The sequence below is a fragment of the Xenopus laevis genome, chromosome 1S (assembly GCF_017654675.1).
Source record: "Xenopus laevis strain J_2021 chromosome 1S, Xenopus_laevis_v10.1, whole genome shotgun sequence".
In the NCBI taxonomy this organism is placed as follows: domain Eukaryota; kingdom Metazoa; phylum Chordata; class Amphibia; order Anura; family Pipidae; genus Xenopus; species Xenopus laevis.
The window spans coordinates 51,697,827-51,718,593 of record NC_054372.1 but is presented as its reverse complement, the minus strand read 5'-3'; the positions used below and the strand labels follow the sequence as shown (position 1 = coordinate 51,718,593).

General features: G+C 34.3%; 1 protein-coding gene across 2 annotated transcripts in view; it reads left to right on the top strand.

Annotated features, from left to right (window-relative positions):
* The window catches only part of pcdh10.S (protocadherin 10 S homeolog), a 56,988-nt gene extending 36,890 nt beyond the window's left edge, over nucleotides 1-20,098 (top strand). The window contains exons 5-6 of one of the 2 annotated variants that reach the window (XR_001934120.2): nucleotides 13,367-13,442; nucleotides 18,237-20,098. Coding sequence is in view for 1 of the 2 variants with exons in the window: in XM_018243308.2 (XP_018098797.1) it covers nucleotides 18,237-18,256 (20 nt within the window). In the remaining variant the exon portion in view is untranslated. The remainder of the gene's footprint in view (nucleotides 1-13,366; nucleotides 13,443-18,236) is intronic. The other variant, XM_018243308.2, reaches the window with a different exon arrangement.
* Nucleotides 20,099-20,767: the final 669 nt, after the last annotated feature.

Below are 20,767 nucleotides of genomic sequence, written 5' to 3'. Positions count from 1 at the left end.
ACAATCCATTAAACATTGAATAAAGCATCTATGACAGGACTTGTCAAAACGCAGACCTTAAAAAGCAAGACCATCAATTAGCGCTTGAGCCATTGCATCTTTTAGAGTGAACCTAATGAAATATAACTAGCCATTCTTTTAACAAGTGCACCCAAGGCAATGTTGTTCAGCATTGAGAAAGCCAAGAAAATAAAGAAAATGTACAGTTCTTGTTGGGTCATTGCTACTTAATTGTTTCAACCTACAAACATGTATCCTTTCAATGCAAATGCTTTTTGTACCATTTATAGAAATACATATTTCAAAGATATTTGTCCACTTTTGAATAATTCTTGCAACAAAAAAGTCTGATTTGTTAAAATACTGGTAAGCCTTACATATCCAGTCCAATATTTTAGCTTTTAGTTCATATGTTTGCAGTGATGCCATGATAAGGAATATAGTACATTATATGAAAAGTCATTAAAAGCAAGCTGATTTATTTTTGTTTATACACATAAATCATTCCAATATTATTATCAATAATATTACAATATAATATATATAATATTACAATATAATCAATAATATTACAATCATTTTTTAAAACATATTATCCAGTACAAAATAAAAATAAATAGATAGGATCTGTATTACATATTATTACCTACTACAATCTCCAATTCCCAGGGACTCTCGTATCCCTGATGTCTTTATTCAAGACTTATTCAGGCTTTAAAGTGGACCTGTCATCTACACATAAAAGCTGTATAACAAAGTTGTTAGCAAATTAAACATGGAACCCAAATAGTTTTTTTTTTCATTAAAGCATCCATACCTTTTATAAAGGTGTTTAAATATCTAAGCTGTCAATCAAATGATACCTGCCCCGCCTCTATGCCTGCGGCATAGAGGTGGGGCAGTCAAGTACTTTCACTTTCTATTCAGCACTTCCTAGATGTCACTGCTCTCCCCACATTCACCCTCCCTCCTCACAATCTGTAATTGTTGTCTATAATTCAAAGGATTTCATCGTTCGATCGAACGATTTTACAATTTTACTCATTTTGCCCAAATTCGATGTAAAAAACTTCGACTTCGAATTCGAAGTATTCCAATTCGATGGTCGAATTTCGACCCTTGATAAATCTTCCCCTCTATGTACAGTGTATAGATGTATAGTGTATAGTATGTAGATGAGGTTTGTTTCAGTCCAACAGCACAGTATTAGCTTGCCATTTCAAATTACAAAAGTGAAATATATGAATTTTGTGTAATAATCTTTACCTCGAGGGATGGTTGTACATATATAATTATAGGATTGAAAGGTGTCTTTGAAACTCCTGAATGTGTATTACAGTCACGGAAAACTCTTGGCATGTGATAAATGAACTACAGAAAATTAATAGATTTGGAAGTTCTGGGCCGGCAGCATAATCCTCTTTTGTTCTTATATCAGTCTGTGAAGTCTCATTTTCACACAGAGCTTTAACACAGTTTAATATTTATATAGATACTAAATGAATGTATAGGATCCTGAGAGGTTACAGTCTGTGGAGGGGAAGCTCTCTCCATTCACAGTTTATGCCTCTGTGGGTAACTGTAACAGAATTAATGATTTTTTTAGCCTCAGCTTGCAAAATATGATAGAAAGTATCAAAACATCTGATAATACATTACAGTAATTAAATCCATATGACAACAATTTCTTCTTACACAATGCTAGACATAAGAACTTATCTCACTATTAAAATGTTATTGAAGTCTATGGGAAAAACTGGGACTGAATTCGTCCCCCCCCTCAAATAGAAAGAATGCTTTTGTGATTAAACCATGATATAATGTTTGGGCACCAATATGGATTCATGCAGCTTAGTTAGGATCAAATATAAAGTAATGTCTTATTATTAAAGAGAAAAATAAAACTAGAATTATTTGCTTATAATGGATTTCATTGAATATGTCTTTACCTTAATTCTGAGCTTTCAGGATATCAGGGTTCTGGGAGAGAGATCCCATACCTCTGGTTTAGAAAGCTTATTAGAGGGTATTCACCCACGTGGAGCTTCAGTGGGACAGCCCAATAATCTAATCATGCATCACTATGCGATTAACATAAATATTTCCCAAGTCATAGAATATTGGCAAGGAAATATAAATGGTTTGTGTACGGTATGTGCTTGTTTTCATCACTGAAACCTCAGTATATAGATTGCCTTTACACAAGCTAAAACAAATAAAAGGGTGGTGCTTGACACTCTTGAAACGTTTTATAGGGGAACATATTAAGTATTTTGAAAACTGGCAATGATTAAGATTCATGCTTTGAAAGGAGCATTTCTGAAAAAGAAACTTTCTTTGTGTGCCATTTACCTCTTTTGGTTTTTGAACAATGTGTTTTGAGACATATGATTTTTCAATTTGATCCGCTGCTCCATTTTGTTCCTTATGTTATTCTATGGAGGCTAAGGAGAATATGTGGGCTTGCTAATTAGTATGGACATTAAGGGTTGCAGCATATGTTTAATTTACATGGCCTAATGTTAATTAATCTATTCTCCTGACAGTTTTGGAGATAAGCATTTGCATTAGTTGCAATTATTTTCAGTCACTGTAGCAGCAGCCAAGCCATCAGTTTGCCAAGAGGAGAAGCGTAGTATAGACAGAGCTGTATAAGAAGTATAAAAAGGAAAGTGGTGCCTGAACCATGACGATTTAGTAAATCTAATTGGGACACTGCATAAGAAATTTGAATGTACAGGTTATTAGTTTCATATAAAAAAAAAAATTGCCACATTTGGAGTGATATTAGTATAGTACTGCTGGTTTTTAACACATTACATGACTCATGGCTTATGCAAGATCCTCAAGTCATTATGTATTGGACTATATCACCCACCTCATAAAGACCAGATGCTGTTTACTATATCATTTATAGTATATTGTTAAACATGCTCATCAATTAAAATCACGCGAAGGGAAATTACTATCAAGTCATTTAACCCCAAAATCAAAAATTGCCTGATAAAAGAAAACATAATACTAAGCAACGTTCCAGTATATATTAATTAAAAATTGTCAGTGCTTCTAAAGTTATTTGTAAAAATGCTTACTTTTGAAAGCAGCATTTGCTTAATTCCTGGTTGTTACTTTTTAAACAAAGTTTTGGTTCCACAGCAAAGTCAGGTCTGTTAATTGGCTGTTGTCTTACATTGTATCAACAGTCTGAACCACCAGGGCAGAGAACAGAAAGGGACAGACAAACACTGCATTCAGTAGCAATATATATCTTCAAATAACTTAAAAACCATAGAAAATTGGTAACGAATGTATATTGCATATTTGCTTAGAATAATGTTTTCTTTAATTCTAGTTCATTGTAAATGCTGAAGACAGACTATTTGCCTTGGTTATCACTCATCAGCTGCTGCTTTACTCATCATTTACTATACTCGCTCAAAGGAACCATGATTCAATTTTAATCATCTACCCTACATTTTCCCTCATTTCAGCCTACTAATCTCTTTGCCCTGGGTCCTGTTCAGATGATTAATACTATCTTTGTTTCTCATAATGGATCAGATTTCATATACATTATATTGGAGTCTTCAAAAAATAAGATATGCTTTCTAATTGAATTTAACCTGGCTAAGCATTTCTGTTCCCAGGCACAAGATGTATCTCACGACTGAATTGAATTTGTAGAATATCCTACCTAACCCTTAAAAATTACACAAAGAACCCTTTAAAAAAAAAAACACAGGTATCTAGCATTTCACATAAAGGGGGTTAATTATCAAAGTCCGATTTTATCTCAACATTTTCTGCTACAAATTCCAATCAAATCTGCTCGGGTTTTTTATGCTTATTTATTGTTACATTTTCCCGGAAATTGCGGGAAAAAAAATCAGTTTTTCACAATTTTCACCTGAAAACTCAGTGCACTTCAAAAAATAATTGGGACTTCTCCCATTTACAAATATGGTCTGAGATGCCGGATTTTCAGATTCAGACTTTTCCACCCTCAGGATTTAATAAATTCCAAACATTTCGTGATTTTTTAAAAGTCCGATTTTATATAAAAATAAAATTCACAAATTTTTCAGGAATTTTGCATTCGGCTATTAGTAAATAATCCCCAAAATATCCTTTACTTTACAAAACAAAAAATTATTTTTCCTAATAAAAGAAAACATACATAAACTAAGCAGCATTGCAATATAAACTCATTACAAATTTTGTATGGTTTTTAAGTTATTGAGTTATTTGTAAATTCATTGCTATTGAAAGCAGTGTTCATCTTTTCCTGTTCTCTGCCCTGATGGCTTTGGTTTTTGAAACAATGTAACTCAAACCAAGAGATTGACAGAACTTTCTTGCTGGAGGAGACTGGCACTTGCGACATTGTTTAAAAAGTAACAACCAGGAGATAAGCAAATGCTGCTTTCAATAGCAACTACATTTGAATTAAAGAGGGTCTTTCTTGTTAGAGTTTGCAATCTAAAAGGAGAAGGCAGCATGAGACACAAGGGAGGTTATTTTTCAGAAAAACCATGCTAACCAAAATCACGCGGTCTTTCCCCCTATTTATCAATACATTTTTATAAAAATTTATTGTGCAGGAAAAAACTTGATAAAAGCATGAAAACATCGAAATCGTATGCATTTTTTGATTTGTTGACGAAAGCCGCGACTTATTCGGATTTGACATCCAAAACCTCTGACTTTTTCAGATTTTATGACCGAAACCATAAAATCTTCAGATTATTGAATGAAACCCAGCACAGATCAGGATATCTGAGTTGGAGGTCTTCAAGGTTTTCCCCTTTAAAAGTCTGACCAATAAAAATTGGACTTTAATAAATAACCCCCAAGGTGTGGGGATGGTCAACATAAGAGGTCACCACAATAGGAAGTAAGAGAGATACACTGAATATTGTACTTCTTCAGAACCAATTCAAAAGCAGACAGTTGTAATGTTAAAGATATATACATATTAGAAGATATTAGGGACACTCGCAGATATATCAATAAATGGATTTTATTGAAGTTTACAAAATCCCCCACATCTACTCGGTTTCGGTTCTCCTTGAATCGTCATGATTCAAGGAGAACCAAAATGCGTAGATGTGGGGGATTTTGTAAACCTCAATAAAAAACATTTATTGATATATCTGCGAGTGTCCCTAATATCTTCTACTACATGTCTCAAATAAGAAGCACCTGGAAGTCAACTATAGCTTGGTGAGTGCCGATGCATACATTGACTATATATATATAACTGGATATATATTTTCCCTATGCTCTTCTCTGACTATTATTTGGGTGACAACCAAAACAGGTATATTTAAGAGATTCCTATATAGCTTAGTTTAATTAACAGAACAGCTGTCTGCATGAATGAATAATTCATGAAAAAGTTATCTGTTATATGCATTAATTACTTGCGTCTGTCATTAATAAGCTGTTTTCTTTACATATTCTTTCTACGGAAAAGCTGTCTCCCCAAACTTTATTCTCAAGTTCACTTTACTGAACTGCTTTCAACAGCTATATAACCTATTTTAAACATATGCATAACTTGTAAAACTAACTAACTGCCTCCATTTATATATCTAGTGTGAATAAATGTCTTTACATGCTCAAACCATAAAACTATGTTAACCACTTAGGTACAAGTATGGCCTCCCTGTACTTTCAGAGCTTTCTTGATAGAAGGTTTCTGAATACTAGATTCCATACCTGCACTTTATTTTCGTCAAATCTAAAAAAGCTTATTTGGATAAGTCACATTCATTGTCTGTAATAATGTTTTTTTGCTATAAGTCAATTTATTTGCATTGGTTATTGCAATTGAATGCCTTATCTGTTATAATCAAGAAAAACAATCTGTGTTATCAGGGGATTTTGGGGTTTATTATTTTTTTTAATCATTAATATTTGCTTTTTAGTTTGGTTTCTGAAATATGATTTAATAAATGAAATTACATGCAGAATTTTATTTGAAAGGATTGCCCCTTTTTTGCAACTTGCTTAGCCCAATTTCTTTAATTTTCAGTAGCACATAATAAAAGACTTAAATTCTAAAAGCTCAAATTCATTTGCCTTCGATACAGAGATCAATTGGCACTTAAGATCATAGAAAACCAAACCTGGTTAGAGTGAGAAGGGCTAAAAGGAGCCAAAAAGCCCTTCACAAGCAATTACATGCAAAGTGAAGCCTTCTGAAATCAGAAAGTATTTATTTGTCTCATGCCAAACATACAACACTGCCTAGATACCAAAAATGATAGTTTTAATTCTGCAAATTACTCCTTTATGTCCCTTTGGCCAACTATGCACCCAGAACTGCTGGTTTTATAGCACAGATACAGCCTAATGGTTCAGAGCCATTTCATTTTTGCTATTTGGGTAGTGCTGTGTGTATGGCATGAGACAAGTAAATACTTTCTGATTTCAGAAGGCTGCACTTTGCACTCAAGGTCAGTGAGAATATACACAGGGTCATATCTATGCAAACAAAATTAGAGAAAGACTAACATTAATCCATAAATGCCATGGGAAGCACATTTCCAGAAATCAGAGCGACAGGCATAGTTTATAAATTAAGATGTAACATGAGATATTCTCTACTTTTGTCTTTATATATATGGGCAACATTTATCAATGTCCAATTTTATCTCAACATTTTCTGCTACAAACACAGATCAAATCCGCTCGGGTTTTTTACGCTTATTTATTATTACATTTTCCCAAAATTTGCTTTGTGGGGAAAAAAACAGCTTTTTCAAAAAATTTTAGGGTTTTTCACCCAAAAAATCTTATTATTTTTGCCTGAAAACTTCGGGGTATTACAAGAAACCCAGCGCACATCAAAAAATCATTGGGACTTCTCCCATTGACTTATATGCAACCTCAACAGGTCTGAGATGCCGTAAATTTTTTGATAAATATACCCCTTTATGTATAGCACTCTATAAATTCAAATCTATCAGAAACTACTAAATGTAGAATATGTATGTAAATAGCAAATAGCAATTAAAAGACCAGCAACAATTTTTTTTTCTTCAGAAACGGCGATAGGGCGACGATCCATCATGCGGCGCTCAATTTCTCCTCCCTGCCCTCTATAGGAGATAGCCAGGGAGGAGAAATCGAGCGCCACACAATGGATGGTCACCATGTCGCTGTTTCTGAAGAGGAGCACAAGCAGAGAATCGGCAAGTAATTTCTTAATAAAGACTTTGTGAATTGAAAGTTAAAACTGCCTCGTGGTTTTTTTTCATTAAGTAGAAAGAAATTTTTTTTTACATTTTTTTATGTGATTGGTCCTTTAAGTTCACATTACTTTTAACCACATTTTTACATCAAAATTTTTAAGCATTGTTTCTGTGAGTTAGAATGCTGGTGTCATTTTCCTAAGTGTTGAGTGTTCTGTCAATTATCTATGTGTATATCATTACAAGTACAGCACCATTTTCATTTTGCTTGATTGGTTTCTTAAAGGTTTGTATATATATATGTTCTCCTAAATGTAGCTGTTTGTTTGTAAAAAAATACTGACATTAATTTGTTACGTAAACATAATTAACATCACACAAAAGGCAAGGCTGTATGTGCAGAAAACAGTGTTTGTATTGTCACTGACTATTGCACAAGCCAGTTTAAATCTTGCTGATATTTAACGCCGAATAACACTTTTTTAGCCTACTTAACATATTTTGTTTCAAAAATCTATATAGTTGCAAATTAAAGTTCTCTTGAATCTGATAATGGTTCTCTATATGCACTCATAATGACTATGACGTGAGCGGATCTGTCTAGCTGAAGGCTGGGAAAGTAGATTTAGATAATTATCTTGCTTATTTACTATCATAATATAATAGAATAGAACTGTTAAAAGTGACTGTAGTTAGTAAGCCCTGACAATGAATTTACCATTTCTGTTATAGAACATCATACTGAATAATAACATTTAAGGTTTTAACAAGAGGGCATAGATACATATTAATATTAAGATGTTGTAGGCAGAGATAAAGTCACTTGTGTGTTATGTATACCCATCCCTCTTGTCTTGGCATGTTTGACAATAAGCACATATTAGGGGGTTATTTATTAAAGTCCGAAAGCCAAAACCCCCCAAAAATGTGTGTGTGTGTGTGTGTGGGGGGGGAGGCCAAAGGCAAGCAAAGAAGAAAGCTAATGTTAGCATTAGGGAGCAATTCTCGGCCTGTGCTTTTCCGCAGCCTCGGATCATCCCCTGTGTGGTATTAGCCTTACCCTAGACTTGATCATGTATTCATGATGACTGGATTGATTCCTGAATTATGCTATAAAGCTGTTGGTGTCCCCTCAAATCTTGCCACATCTGCTGGATAAATACGTTAGATGATAATTTACCCCTCTTTATTCTGAGTTGTGTGCCCAGCCTGGATTAATTACATTTGGTATATTGTGGCCTGGAGCAGCTGTGAGACTGGTATTGTCTAAGCACAGAAAACAGTAGATGCATATGTGTATAATGTGGTTAGAGAAGGCAACTAGTGATGGACCAGGTGTGAATTTGTGGCGAATTTCTGGCGAATAAATTCTCGAATTTGTCCGTGAAAATTTGCAGGCAAAAATGCACTGGCGTCAAAGTTTTTTTTTGACACCGTTAAATGGACGCCCATTGACTTTAATGCACATCAAATGTCATCGGCTTTAATTTTTCGCCTGTATTGCGAATTTTGCAGAAAATTTATGAATTTCACAGCGTATCTAAACAATTTCGCCCATCACTAAAGGCAACAACACACATAAAAAATATTTTATGGTAATGAGGAAAAACAGACCAAAAGAATAAATTAAGCTCTAATATTAATTGTTTAAAGGCCATTTAAGTAAAGATCACGGATGTACTGAATTAATATAGTTACAGAAGTGATATAGGGATGCACTTAATATACATGCTTTGGAAAAAGAAGGCAAGGCAGGTCAAATGAATGTTCAAATGCTCTAACCACACAGACACTTCCATTTATCGTGCTTCTGCGAGGGCTGCAATCTCAAGCATAAGCAGGAGAACATTATATTTATTGGTATATCTCAAATAAGGCACACATTTCATTTCCATGTAAAGGCATCCTTGCTAATTTGCCATGCCGAGATTAAATATTTGTTTTGTGACTAGCAGGGTGGGGAGAGTTTATGCTATCTTTGAAGCTGGGTTATCTGAAAGAATTTATTACCGGTCCAATTTTTATGCAGTAGTCGTATACATTATTGCACATTAAAGTCAGGATTTTTAAACGGATTAGTTCCTTGAAAGTTCCCTGGTGCTGTCACAACACGAATTTGATGGCTTAGGCAGCATGGAGTCTTCATCTATTTCACACGTTTTTAAGCCAAAATGGATTTCTTAACGCATGCAAGAACTATTTAGGAGAAAATATATGATGAAAACTGAATCTACGCAGTGCTGATTTCTCACTGAACAAACAGCAAAGTGTTTTTCTCCTTGTTGTAATGGCTCGTTCAGTAAATCTATGAAGCTTTTTTTCTTTCTTTGCATCTTAGCACATATTGCTTCATATTGAGACTTGAAAATTAGTTTTTATTCCAGGGTAGAATTCACGCTGAATATTAGTTCCCTTTTCTCTGATATAAGAAGACATCAATTGCACTTTTTTTCAGGGTTATTAAAGTGGTTGTTTTGCATTGATTTTACATTGATTTGAATAAGAGACTGGCATATGAATAGGCTTGGGAGAAATATAAGTAATAAAAGGCAGCAATAACAATAAATTTGTAGCAATACGGAGCATTTGTGATCCTCATTTGAAAGCTGGAAAGACTCAGAAGAAGAAGGCAAATAATTAAAAAAAATATAAAAAATTAATAATGAAGACCAATTGAAGTTGCTTAGAATTGGTCATTCTATAACATACTAAAAGATGGCTTAAAGGTGGACCACCCCTTTTAAGAGAAATCGGGGGTGATTGGAAAGAAAAAGTCTATCAATTTGACTCAAAACATCCTGTGGACATGAGGATAGCCAGGGAAAAGAAAAACCCTTTTGCTCAGGAAATTGGATTATCCTTTTCCATCAATATAGCAGCAGAGTGGGGATGGCCCTTACTACATAGGACATCACATTTTCAAAAAAGGTTTCTGTTACACTTCCTTATTCCCCTGAAGAAGCCGGTTTTCCGGTGAAACGCGTCGGGAGGCATAGGTGGACAGTGGGGGACTAGCTCCTTTCTGCTCCCTACGTAGTTAGGCAGATTCACTCTGGGAAACAAATGGAAGGGTGGTCTGGGTGGGCGGTTTGAGCGAGAGACCTGTCTACTTACTGGGCAGTGCAATTTTTGTTGTAAAACTTTCATGGCTGGTTACAACTAAGTACAATTGATACAGCCACCAAGTGGAGACACAGATTTGTGGTATTCCAGTGTTGTTTGAGAACTATCTTAGCTAATACTGAGTGTCTTGACATTGGTCTTTATACTGATACGAATAAGGGGGAATTTGTGTATACCCCGTACATGACTACACTTATGTAGATAGTGGCTGAGAGGTTATCAGCTCACTATTTCCCCTACCTGTCCACCTATGTATGTTTTTAAGTTTTGTGTAATTTTATGGACATGGTCCAGCTTCATTGAGGAGGATTCCTAATGTTGTGTCTGTGTGGTGAAAATGTTTTTTAGTGAGACTAATAAAAGTTGAGTTTTAAGTAATTTAATATTATAGCACCTGAACTAGTTAACTGGAGGACTGCAAAAGTGGCACAAAAGTTACTGTGTATTTCACTCTGCAATTCCTCAATTGATACATTTATTACACTTCCTTATTCCTTTGCTGTCTTTGGAGTAGATGTGACTTTTAAGATCACATTTGCTGATAGCAGGTATAGCTTTTAATTGGAAAAGTAGAATCATAAATTCTCGATCTCTCTGTACCATTTGCTATTTAATACTCTGAATTTAATTCTCCTTATTAAACATAAAGAGTTAGGGGCAGATTTATTAAGGGTCGAATTTCGAAGTAGAAAAAGCTTCAAAATTCGACCATCAAATTGGAATACTTCGACTTTGAATATCGACATCGAGTTTGCCCATTTGCGGTCGAAGTAAAATCGTTCGTTCGAGCGATAAAATCCTTCGAATCGAACGACTTCGACTTCAAAAAACTGCACTAGAAGGTCCCCATAGGCTAACATAGCACTTCGGCAGGTTTAATATGGCGAAGTAATAAAGTCGAAGTTTTTTTAAAGAGACAGTACTTCAATTATCGAATGGTCGAATATTCGAACGATTTTACTTCGAATTGAAGTCGAAGTCGTAGTATCCTATTCGATGGTCGAAGTATCCAAAAAATTACTTCGAATTTCGAATTTTTTTACTTTCAAAATTCCCTCGAATTCACTTCGACCCTTGATAAATCTGCCCCTTAATGTCTCTGCATGGTTTTAAAGGATCCTTATGGTGATCAGATAAGCTTACCAGTAGGAGTTTAAGATTAACCATAGTTATTTATTTGTTCTGGCCTTGTGTACCTCCAATCACTTTTACTCCAATGCTGTGATTTGTATTCTAGATGTTTGAATGTATAGACTGAGAGGAACCCCCTCAAGAGTTGAAACTTGTAAGGATTTAAAAAGCTGCATAATCCGAAATTTTTGTATTTCTAAAGGGGCACTTCACCTTTAAGTTACCTTTTAGTATGTTACAGAATGTCCTTTTCTGAGCAACTTTTCAATTGGTCTTCATTTTTTAATTTCTTACAATTTGTCAATTATTTTCCTTTCTCTTCTGCCTTTTTTCATCGATTTCAAATGTGGGTCAGTAACCCCAGCCTTCAAAACTTCAATTTAATTTTTTATCTTATGTAATTTATCTTTGTGTTCAGGCCTTCTTCAATGTCTCAATCAAACCACTACCTGGTTGCTAGCTACCACATAACTTCTGAAATACCAAACTGGAGTGCTACCAAACATTAAACAAAATAATAATAAAAAAAATAACGAAATATTATTTTTTACTCGTAGTTTTGAAAGTTAGAAAAGGGGAAGGAGCCATTAATAATAAAAGAAAGAAAAAAGAGACAGTTTGAAAATGGAACCCATGTGATCTTATTTTAAAAGGAATACATTTGAAAATATAATCACTGCTGGGTTGTGAAATAGTTGTTTGTTTATTTAAAATGGACTCTATGGGAAATTTAAATTGCAGTATTTTGTACGATAGATTTTGAGATAATACACATATACTCTCTGTGCATATCCCAAAATAGTATTTTGAAATAAATTATGAAGATTATGTACCCTTTGGGTTGCATACAGTATATACATCAATGGTCAGCAATAAAGATGAACGAACAACAATATTTTGGTTAATATATGCTGTATGTTGACAAAGGTAATGCATGTCGTATGATATACAGTATAAATAGCATTTCAAATCATCTGTATAAACATAATATGTTACTGGAGTAAGATACAATAAATTATTTTTTTCAATATTTTAAGTTGGTTCCCTAAAACAATATGTTAACCATGTTATCTGCCTCTACTCTAGAGTTACTGGATGTGGGAAATGTGGCTTTGGTTATTGTAAAAGAAAATAACATATCATAATGAACAGGGTGACTGTGTGTGGCTTTACACAACAGAACCCACATCATCTAGGCACGTTCTTTCACTTTTATGGGCAGGGATTTTAAGTGTTTATGACAGTACTAGAGGCCCTGAGGTTAGAAACACTTGGAAGGGGATGGAAATATTTAACTTACGACCTCTGCTTAAGTGGAGCCCACTGGAGCCATTTCTCCTGAGAGGTTAAAATATTAGCTTTAAATTACATACAGGCACCGTTTTTTTTTAAATACATTTATGCAGAAGTGGTTATTGTTTACCTTTAACATGCATGTCACTGTTGTTTAGATGACTGGTTTAATAATATTTAGGGCAATGTCACACATGAACATTTTTGTCATTTTGATTTTTTTACTCACACAAACACTCACGTGCAGAGGTGCAAGATTTCAGAGGAGAATTGTTTGCATTGTCAACTGGGGAAAATTAAGGTTGATCTTGGGAGTTTTGATTCCAATGGTTAAAAAAAAAAAGTAAAAAATACAACGGGCCAAAACCTCCATGTGTGTTACTGCCCTTACAAAGAAATAATTATATTTGAAACATTCCAAAACTATTGGCATGTATTTTTTAATTTTTTTAAGTCTTAATAAAAGCAGCAACAACTTAAAAATTTTCCTTTTTTTGTATTGAGAATGTTAATGAGAAATGATGTATGCGGAACACAAGATATTTGAAATAAAGCAGAATCCCTTTTTAATGGCTACATTATTATCTCTTAGTGTGATGTCCTGTTGTGTTTTACAATAGGTATACATTAGGAGGTCAAGAGCAACTTCCTGTTCCACAGAAGAGGAAGTGAAGAGTACAAAGGAAATCTGCTACTGTAAGATCTTTAATTTCTGATCAGTAAATGCAGTTTCAAATATCGTCTGTTCTCTCTCTTTTTTTTTTAAATACACATATGTATATTTTGTGTTGCATTGTGTTGTAGCTTGTATCATATTTGGGGAAAATGTATTAAACACTGTTATAAACCTACTGATACCCCTCCATACCCTCACTAAATTATATATACCCATATCTATACTAACTATAGAGTTTAGTATCACAATAGCCTTTGATATTATGTCTGTGTATGAAATCATCCAAGCATTAACTGAATCAGCCATCACAACATCACCCGGCAGTGCATTCCACAACCTCACTGTCCTGACTGTGAAGAACCCCCTACGTTGCATCAAATGAAAGTTTTTTTCTTCTAGTCTAAAGGGGTGGCCTCTGGTACGGTGATCCACTTTATGGGTAAAAATGTCCCTTGCTATTTGTCTATAATGTCCTCTAATGTACTTGTAAAGTGTAATCATGTCCCCTCGCAAGCGCCTTTTTTTCCAGAGAAAACAACCCCAACCTTGAAAATCTACCCTCATACTTTAAGTCTTCCATCCCTCTAACCAATTTAGTTGCACGTCTCTGCACTCTCTCCAGCTCATTTATATCCCTCTTAAGGACTGGAGTCCAAAACTGCACTGCATACTCCAGATGAGGCCTTACCAGGGACATATAAAGAGGCATAATTATGTTTTCATCCCTTGAGTTAATGCCCTTTTTTATGCAAGACAGAACTTTATTTGCTTTAAAAGCCACAGAATGACACTGTCCAGAATTAGACAACGTCTTATCTACAAAAAACCCAAGATCCTTCTCAATTAAGGAAACTCCCAACACACTGCCATTTAGTGTATAACTTGTATTTATATTATTTTTGCCAAAGTGCATAACCTTGCATTTATCAACATTAAACCTCATTTTCCAGTTTGCTGCCCAGTTTTCCAACTTAGACAAATCACTCAAAGTGGCAGCATCCTGCATGGAACCTATAGTTCTGCACAATTTAGTATCATCTGCAAAAATAGAAATAGTACTTTCAATGCCCACCTCCAGGTCATTAATAATCAAGTTGAAAAACAAAGAACCTAGTACATAGTCCCGTGGTACTCCACTAACAACACTGGGCAATTAGAAAATGTTAGCATTATGACTTATGTTAAAGGAAGAAATCAATAAAAAAGAGGCAACTTATTGTTGAATTTTACAATTATCTGACCTCTTGGGTGATAGTCTAAATGGCTGGACATTTTGCTATAAAAATAACAACTGATTTTAAGTGAAGCATGCATTAGCAAATACACCCTACATGGTAGCATGAGTACACCACATTTTCTGCATGGACAGACCAACGACATTCCAAGGGATAATAGGATGGTCTGTCAACACTTTGTACCAAAAAGCTATACATATAGGTATTAATAAGGCCAAAGTGACTGACCTAGCTGGCCATATGATGCTTTTTATAGCACTGCAAGTTGCTGTAAGTAAAATTAATAATTCATTTCTCCAAATAGATTTAGGTTGGCATGACCTGAAATAAATCGAGAATTCATACTAAACAAATTGATTTGTGACAACAAAGTATGAATCAATTTATAATCTGAAGCAAACAAATTGATTTGCGACATCTCTTGGTAAATTAATTGATCAGGAAGTTTCAGCCAATGTGCAGTTTTCTTGCCTCTAGTTTCAATGTGTGTTCTTGGGTGTAAACTCAAAACTCTCATATGCACCAACACACTTGATTTTGATGGAAAACAAAATGATTTGGAACAAAAAGTAAAGATGATAAGGAGTAACATCCAGGATTGGAATGGGCCGGCAGGAAACTGGGAAAAACCCCGGTGGGCCCCGGGTCTTCTGACCCCGTCAGCCCTGACCCGATCCTGAACTACCTCTTCTTTCTGGTTGTGCTGCAGCACTGGAAAAACATAGGTACATGGGGGGGGGGGGGCTGTATCAGCTGCACAGAGAAGTTTGAGGCTGGGGGGCCTGGAGGATGGTGTGGGGGGCCCTTGAGGCCACAGGCTCAGTGGGCCAACACTGGTAACATCAATATGGGGAGGTTAATAAGGAGATTACATAAACATACAGGTACATTACAGCATCAATAAAGATGATTTAAGAATTAAACTTGTATAATATATGGTTGCTGTGTATATGTAACAGATGTATAAATGACTTTGGGAAGTGTTCACTTTTGTATTTATTGTAGATATCATATAGCATGATTAAAATGGTCCTGGCATATTTAAAAAATCAAAGGACATCACTTTATTTGAGGTGCGTAGTTGAGAGCAGGTTTAGTTTGTATTGCTAGTGTATACTCCCCAGTTCAAGTTATCATTTTTTAAACAAACCCTGCAACTTGCTTCAAACAAATGCATTTTCCAGTGCAGTTATAAAATATATAATTGGCTGCTATGTTTATGGCAATTTTTGACACTATAAATACTTTTGCTTTTGTGCTCATACTTTGTGAATGGAATGGCATATGTGTGTGAATAATGGTTTTCTTTGTTCAAAAATGGGGTGGAAGCTGCAACATATAGATTACTTGATAAAAGTACAGAAATCCTACCATTATTTCCTATATGATTATGTTTAAAGGGATCCTGTCATCGGAAAGCATGTTTGTTTCAAAACGCATCAGTTAATAGTGCTACTCCAGCAGAATTTTGCACTGAAATCCATTTCTCAAAAGAGCAAACAGATTTTTTTATATTCAATTTTGAAATCTGACATGGGGCTAAACATTTTGTCAATTTCCCAGCTGCCCCAGGTCATGTGACTTGTGCCTGCACTTTAGGAGAGAAATTCTTTCTGGCAGGCTGCTGTTTTTCCTTATCAATGTAACTGAATGTGTCTCAGTGAGACATGGGTTTTTACTATTGAGTGTTGTTCTTAGATCTACCAGGCAGCTGTACTTCGGTACTACTTGCTTTCAACAAATTGAACCCTTTTAATCCCTGTTTACCAATCTCTTGGGAATGTTCCTTTCAAACCTTCTACCTTGACTTGCTTGTTTTGAATATCAGGCTGCTGACCACTTGTAGAGGGGAATGCAAACTCCTACCAGCCGTTTGTTAACAGCAAAGGTTGTACTGGGCTAAGTAAGTTAGCTGTCCTGGTGTTCTGTTGACAATGATTTTCTGGTCGTTAACTTAATGTTTATTTTGTCATCTGTAAATGTAGTGGAAGGTATAAAAATTTTATTGTGTCTTCTCCCATGATTCTCTCTCAGTTTAGGGATATACTTTACAATTAAGGATTTTGTCCTTCAATGGACATTTCAAGGAATTTTAGATCATTCAATTCTTAACTGCACAGCTATTATAACTCAATATTTACCAAACATATCACATGCATAGTCTGGTTTTCTAATTATCTGTTAGATAATAATTTTTATCATAATAAAAAAATCAACAAACTGAAACTGTTATCAATATACTAAGATTGCTATGAATTTACTGCATTTATTTGTTTTATTTTATTTCTATCTTTCAAAATAAAAACCAGGATTTACAAAAATGTAAAATCCTATAAAGAGCACCAGTCAGGGGCGTAACTATAGAGGAAGCAGACCCTGCAGCTGCAGGGGGGCCCAGGATGTATAGGGGCCCCATGAGGCCCTAATTCATATACAATTTCAATAAATATTGGAGAAACAAGTCAACCTCTAAACATTTTGGGGGCCTGAAAAATAATTTGCTGTGGGGCCCAATAATATCTAGTTACGCCACTGGCACCAGTCCTTACAGTTTATGATAACCTGCGTAAAAATGTAAGAAAAATATATTAAAGTTTGGACCAGATGCACAATACAGCAAATATAGACTTTACAATTATTTCCAGTTATTTAAATAACACAGACAAATTAACACAGTTTACAGGCATACATCATTCCCTACCTCACTGCAGCTTACAGACAAAGGTCCCTATCACAATCATACACAATTGGATCAATTTAATCAGAAGCCAGTTATCTGGAGGAAACCCATGCAGACACAGGGATAGCATAAAAATCCTGGATGGAAATGTTCTGGGCAGAATTAAACTTCAGGCTCCACCACTGCAAATGCTAACCACTAAGCTACCGCATTGCCCTAATTAAATACAAATCTTTGTTACAAGAAGAAAAAAGCTCAACTGAAACCATATAAGAATAAGCAATTAGTGTAATGTATACACTTCAGAGGGTTTTATAAGATAGCAACTTTATCATTATCTACAACTTTTCCATTGGTTTTCATAATTTATTTTTTTATAGTTTTAGAATTATTTGCCTTTTTCTTCTGACTCTTTCCAGCTTTCAGATGGGCATCACTGATCCCATCTAAAAATAAATGTTCTGTAAGCCGGGTTATTTACTAAACTCCAAATTAATAAAATCTGACTTTTAAAATTGGCATCTTAGACCTGTTGAGGTTGCATATAGGTCAATGGAAGAAGTCCCAATGATTTTTTGATGTGCGCTGGGTTTGAGTTTTCGGATGCTGGTTTTCTTTCAAAAATTCAAAAAAATTGTGGTTTACGGGAGATAAAAAAAGTTACACAATTCGAATTGCTGCACGATTTGTTGAGACTTTTCCAGAAACATTGTTCATTTAGATTTCTTTAGTAAATTAAGTCAAATCGTGGTTGGGTTGAATTTTTATTTTTAAAATAACAAGAAATTTTGAGTTTTAATAAATACCCTCCCTAATGTCTATTTGGTTATAAAAAAAACTGCAAGACATATCAGCATTGTTCTTCAATTGACATTATACTTTTCTTATTGCTTTTACAGCCCGGAAAAGGATATGCTAGTCAAATCTACAGAACTTACCTGAAGCAGCATGATTTGCACAAGTTGACCAACAAAAGTATCAACTTTTCAACTTCATTATTCTGGCCACCCAGCGTGGAATGAAGGAAGGATCATTAGTCTGCTGCTGAAGTCATGGCCAATATTCGGACCTTATTGCTCTCAGCAGGCCTGAGAAATGAGTTGAAATGTGAAGAACTCTAGGAACTGCAGAGGCGACTGTGCTCGCCTTACTTATCAGTGTGTGCCTGTTTACAGCACTCTATATATCTTACTTTCTCCAAAACGTCACTGAGCCCTTTCGCTGTTTATAGTCACCACAAGAAGCCAATCGTACTGATAGAGCGTGCATTATAAATGCAATATCACTGTTTTAAAATTGACTGTTTTATATATTTTTTTTGTGTAATCAAGTGTTTCCCAAATTACTCAAACTTTACAGGAGAGATTGTGAACATGTTACATACACTTGTGGGGGTCATAAAAATGCTGTTTTATCTGCCGACCCACAAAATATCAAAGACATTCTGTAGTTTATACACCGTGTTGCAAAGTGTTTACTGTACTATTTCAAAGCTTCTAAATAAATATAAAGTATATATATATTATATAATTTTCTGAAAAAGTGGTACAACTTAGTTGATTTATAATAAATTCATACAGTCCACACAATGAACCCCGATAAATAAACAATGGTCCAAAATAATTTATCATAAGAATTTAATAAAGTTTCATACTGTCAGATTTGGACCAATTTCTAGTCAACTGTCCTCAGAGTCACATTATTGGGCAATGTTGTCCTTTCCTATTGAGTTTAGATGGTTAAAGCAGCTGTAAGCTACATCCATTTGTACGGAAATTTTAATACCAAAGATGCAGCTTCCGAGATTGAGCACTAGACCTATAAAGGCATTTTTTGATCTTCCTTATTTTAACTTTGGGCTTTTAATTTTACAGCTAAGTTTTATAAAGAAAAAAAAAAATCTGTATATGTTGTTAGACACAATACTGGATACTCTGTACAGTTTTAAATTGTAAGATATGTATCTGAAGATGACTATTTTGAACAATTAGCCCTAAACCATATAACTTACACGTATCTTTCTCTAGCATAGTTTTGTGGATACTTGAAAATTATATATCTTCTAATCCTGCCTAGAAATGTTTTTTAATAGACAACTCATGAAGCATAGTGTTTTCCAAATCATTTTTTTACACAGCCAGATTTGAAGTTAGGAACATGTCATATTATTAACCTCTTCAATATTATCTGCGTCTCTGATAATATTTTTTCATGGTTTAACTTGTAATATATCTATATATATCTATGAAGAAGAGTAATATGTTTTATTAAAGAAACCAAGTGATTCATTGCAGACAATCATTTACGTTTTAACTTAACTCCATGTCAGCAAAGTTGAAATACCATGTTGACTGTATTAAAAAGATCTTTATTTTTTATTTTATTTTTTTCATATTCCAGTGTGTTCTTTACACTTTTCCAGAGTTTTTCCAGATTTCATAAACATTTGAAACACTTCCTGACATTCAAACAATATATTTTAATGGGAGTAGTTTTTTACCATAATTTGTTTTATCTATATCCATCGATAAACTTTTTTAATCATTTCGGTTGCATATATTTACTTCCAATTTATCATGATTATTATCATACCAGGTTAATGCTTTAAGTGATTCATTTATTCACTGTCCAATGATCACATTTAATAATGTCCCCCCAAAAAAGGACATAATTAGAGATCATTTCATTATCAAATGTGTGACATACGGAAAATTACATTACCCTTCCAACAATAAACATGTCTTTGATGATAACTATTTAATCAGTTTGTAAAATGTATTATACTTATTGAGGTAACAGAAGTAATCATTGTACTGTGATTGTCTGGTGCAATTACTTTAAAAAATATATATATATATTTATTTTATATTAAAGACAGATTATGGACTCAAAGTAAAATCAAGGACTAGGGTTATTTATTAAAGTCCGAATGCAAAAAACTCAAATTTCTTTTTTACTATAAAATCTGAATTTTGAGTGGAAAAAAACTTGAATTTTACTGCATTTATTATTAGTGATGGGCGAATTTATTTGGCAGGCGCGAATTTGCGGGAAATTCCCACGAATAAATTTGCGAAACCGCTGCAAAAGTTCGCCATCAAAAATTCGCGAATTTTTTGGCATTTCACGAATTTCGTGGGAAATTCGCAAATTGGCGAAGCAAAACACCCCAAATTACTTATATAAGTTAATGTGAGAAAACTCAAAGATATCCTGATCTGCACTGGGTTTCGTGGAAAAATCCAAAGATTTTGTGGTTTTCGGACAAAAATAAAAAAAATCAGATTTTTCAGGCAGAAAATCCAAAAAATTCATAAAATTCCAATTTTCTGACTTATTTTCATTATTTTTTTTCTCCAAACTGAAATTTTTCTGGAATCTGTATTGCTAAATAAGGAGAATTTGGTCAGATTTGGTAGGAGTATGTTTT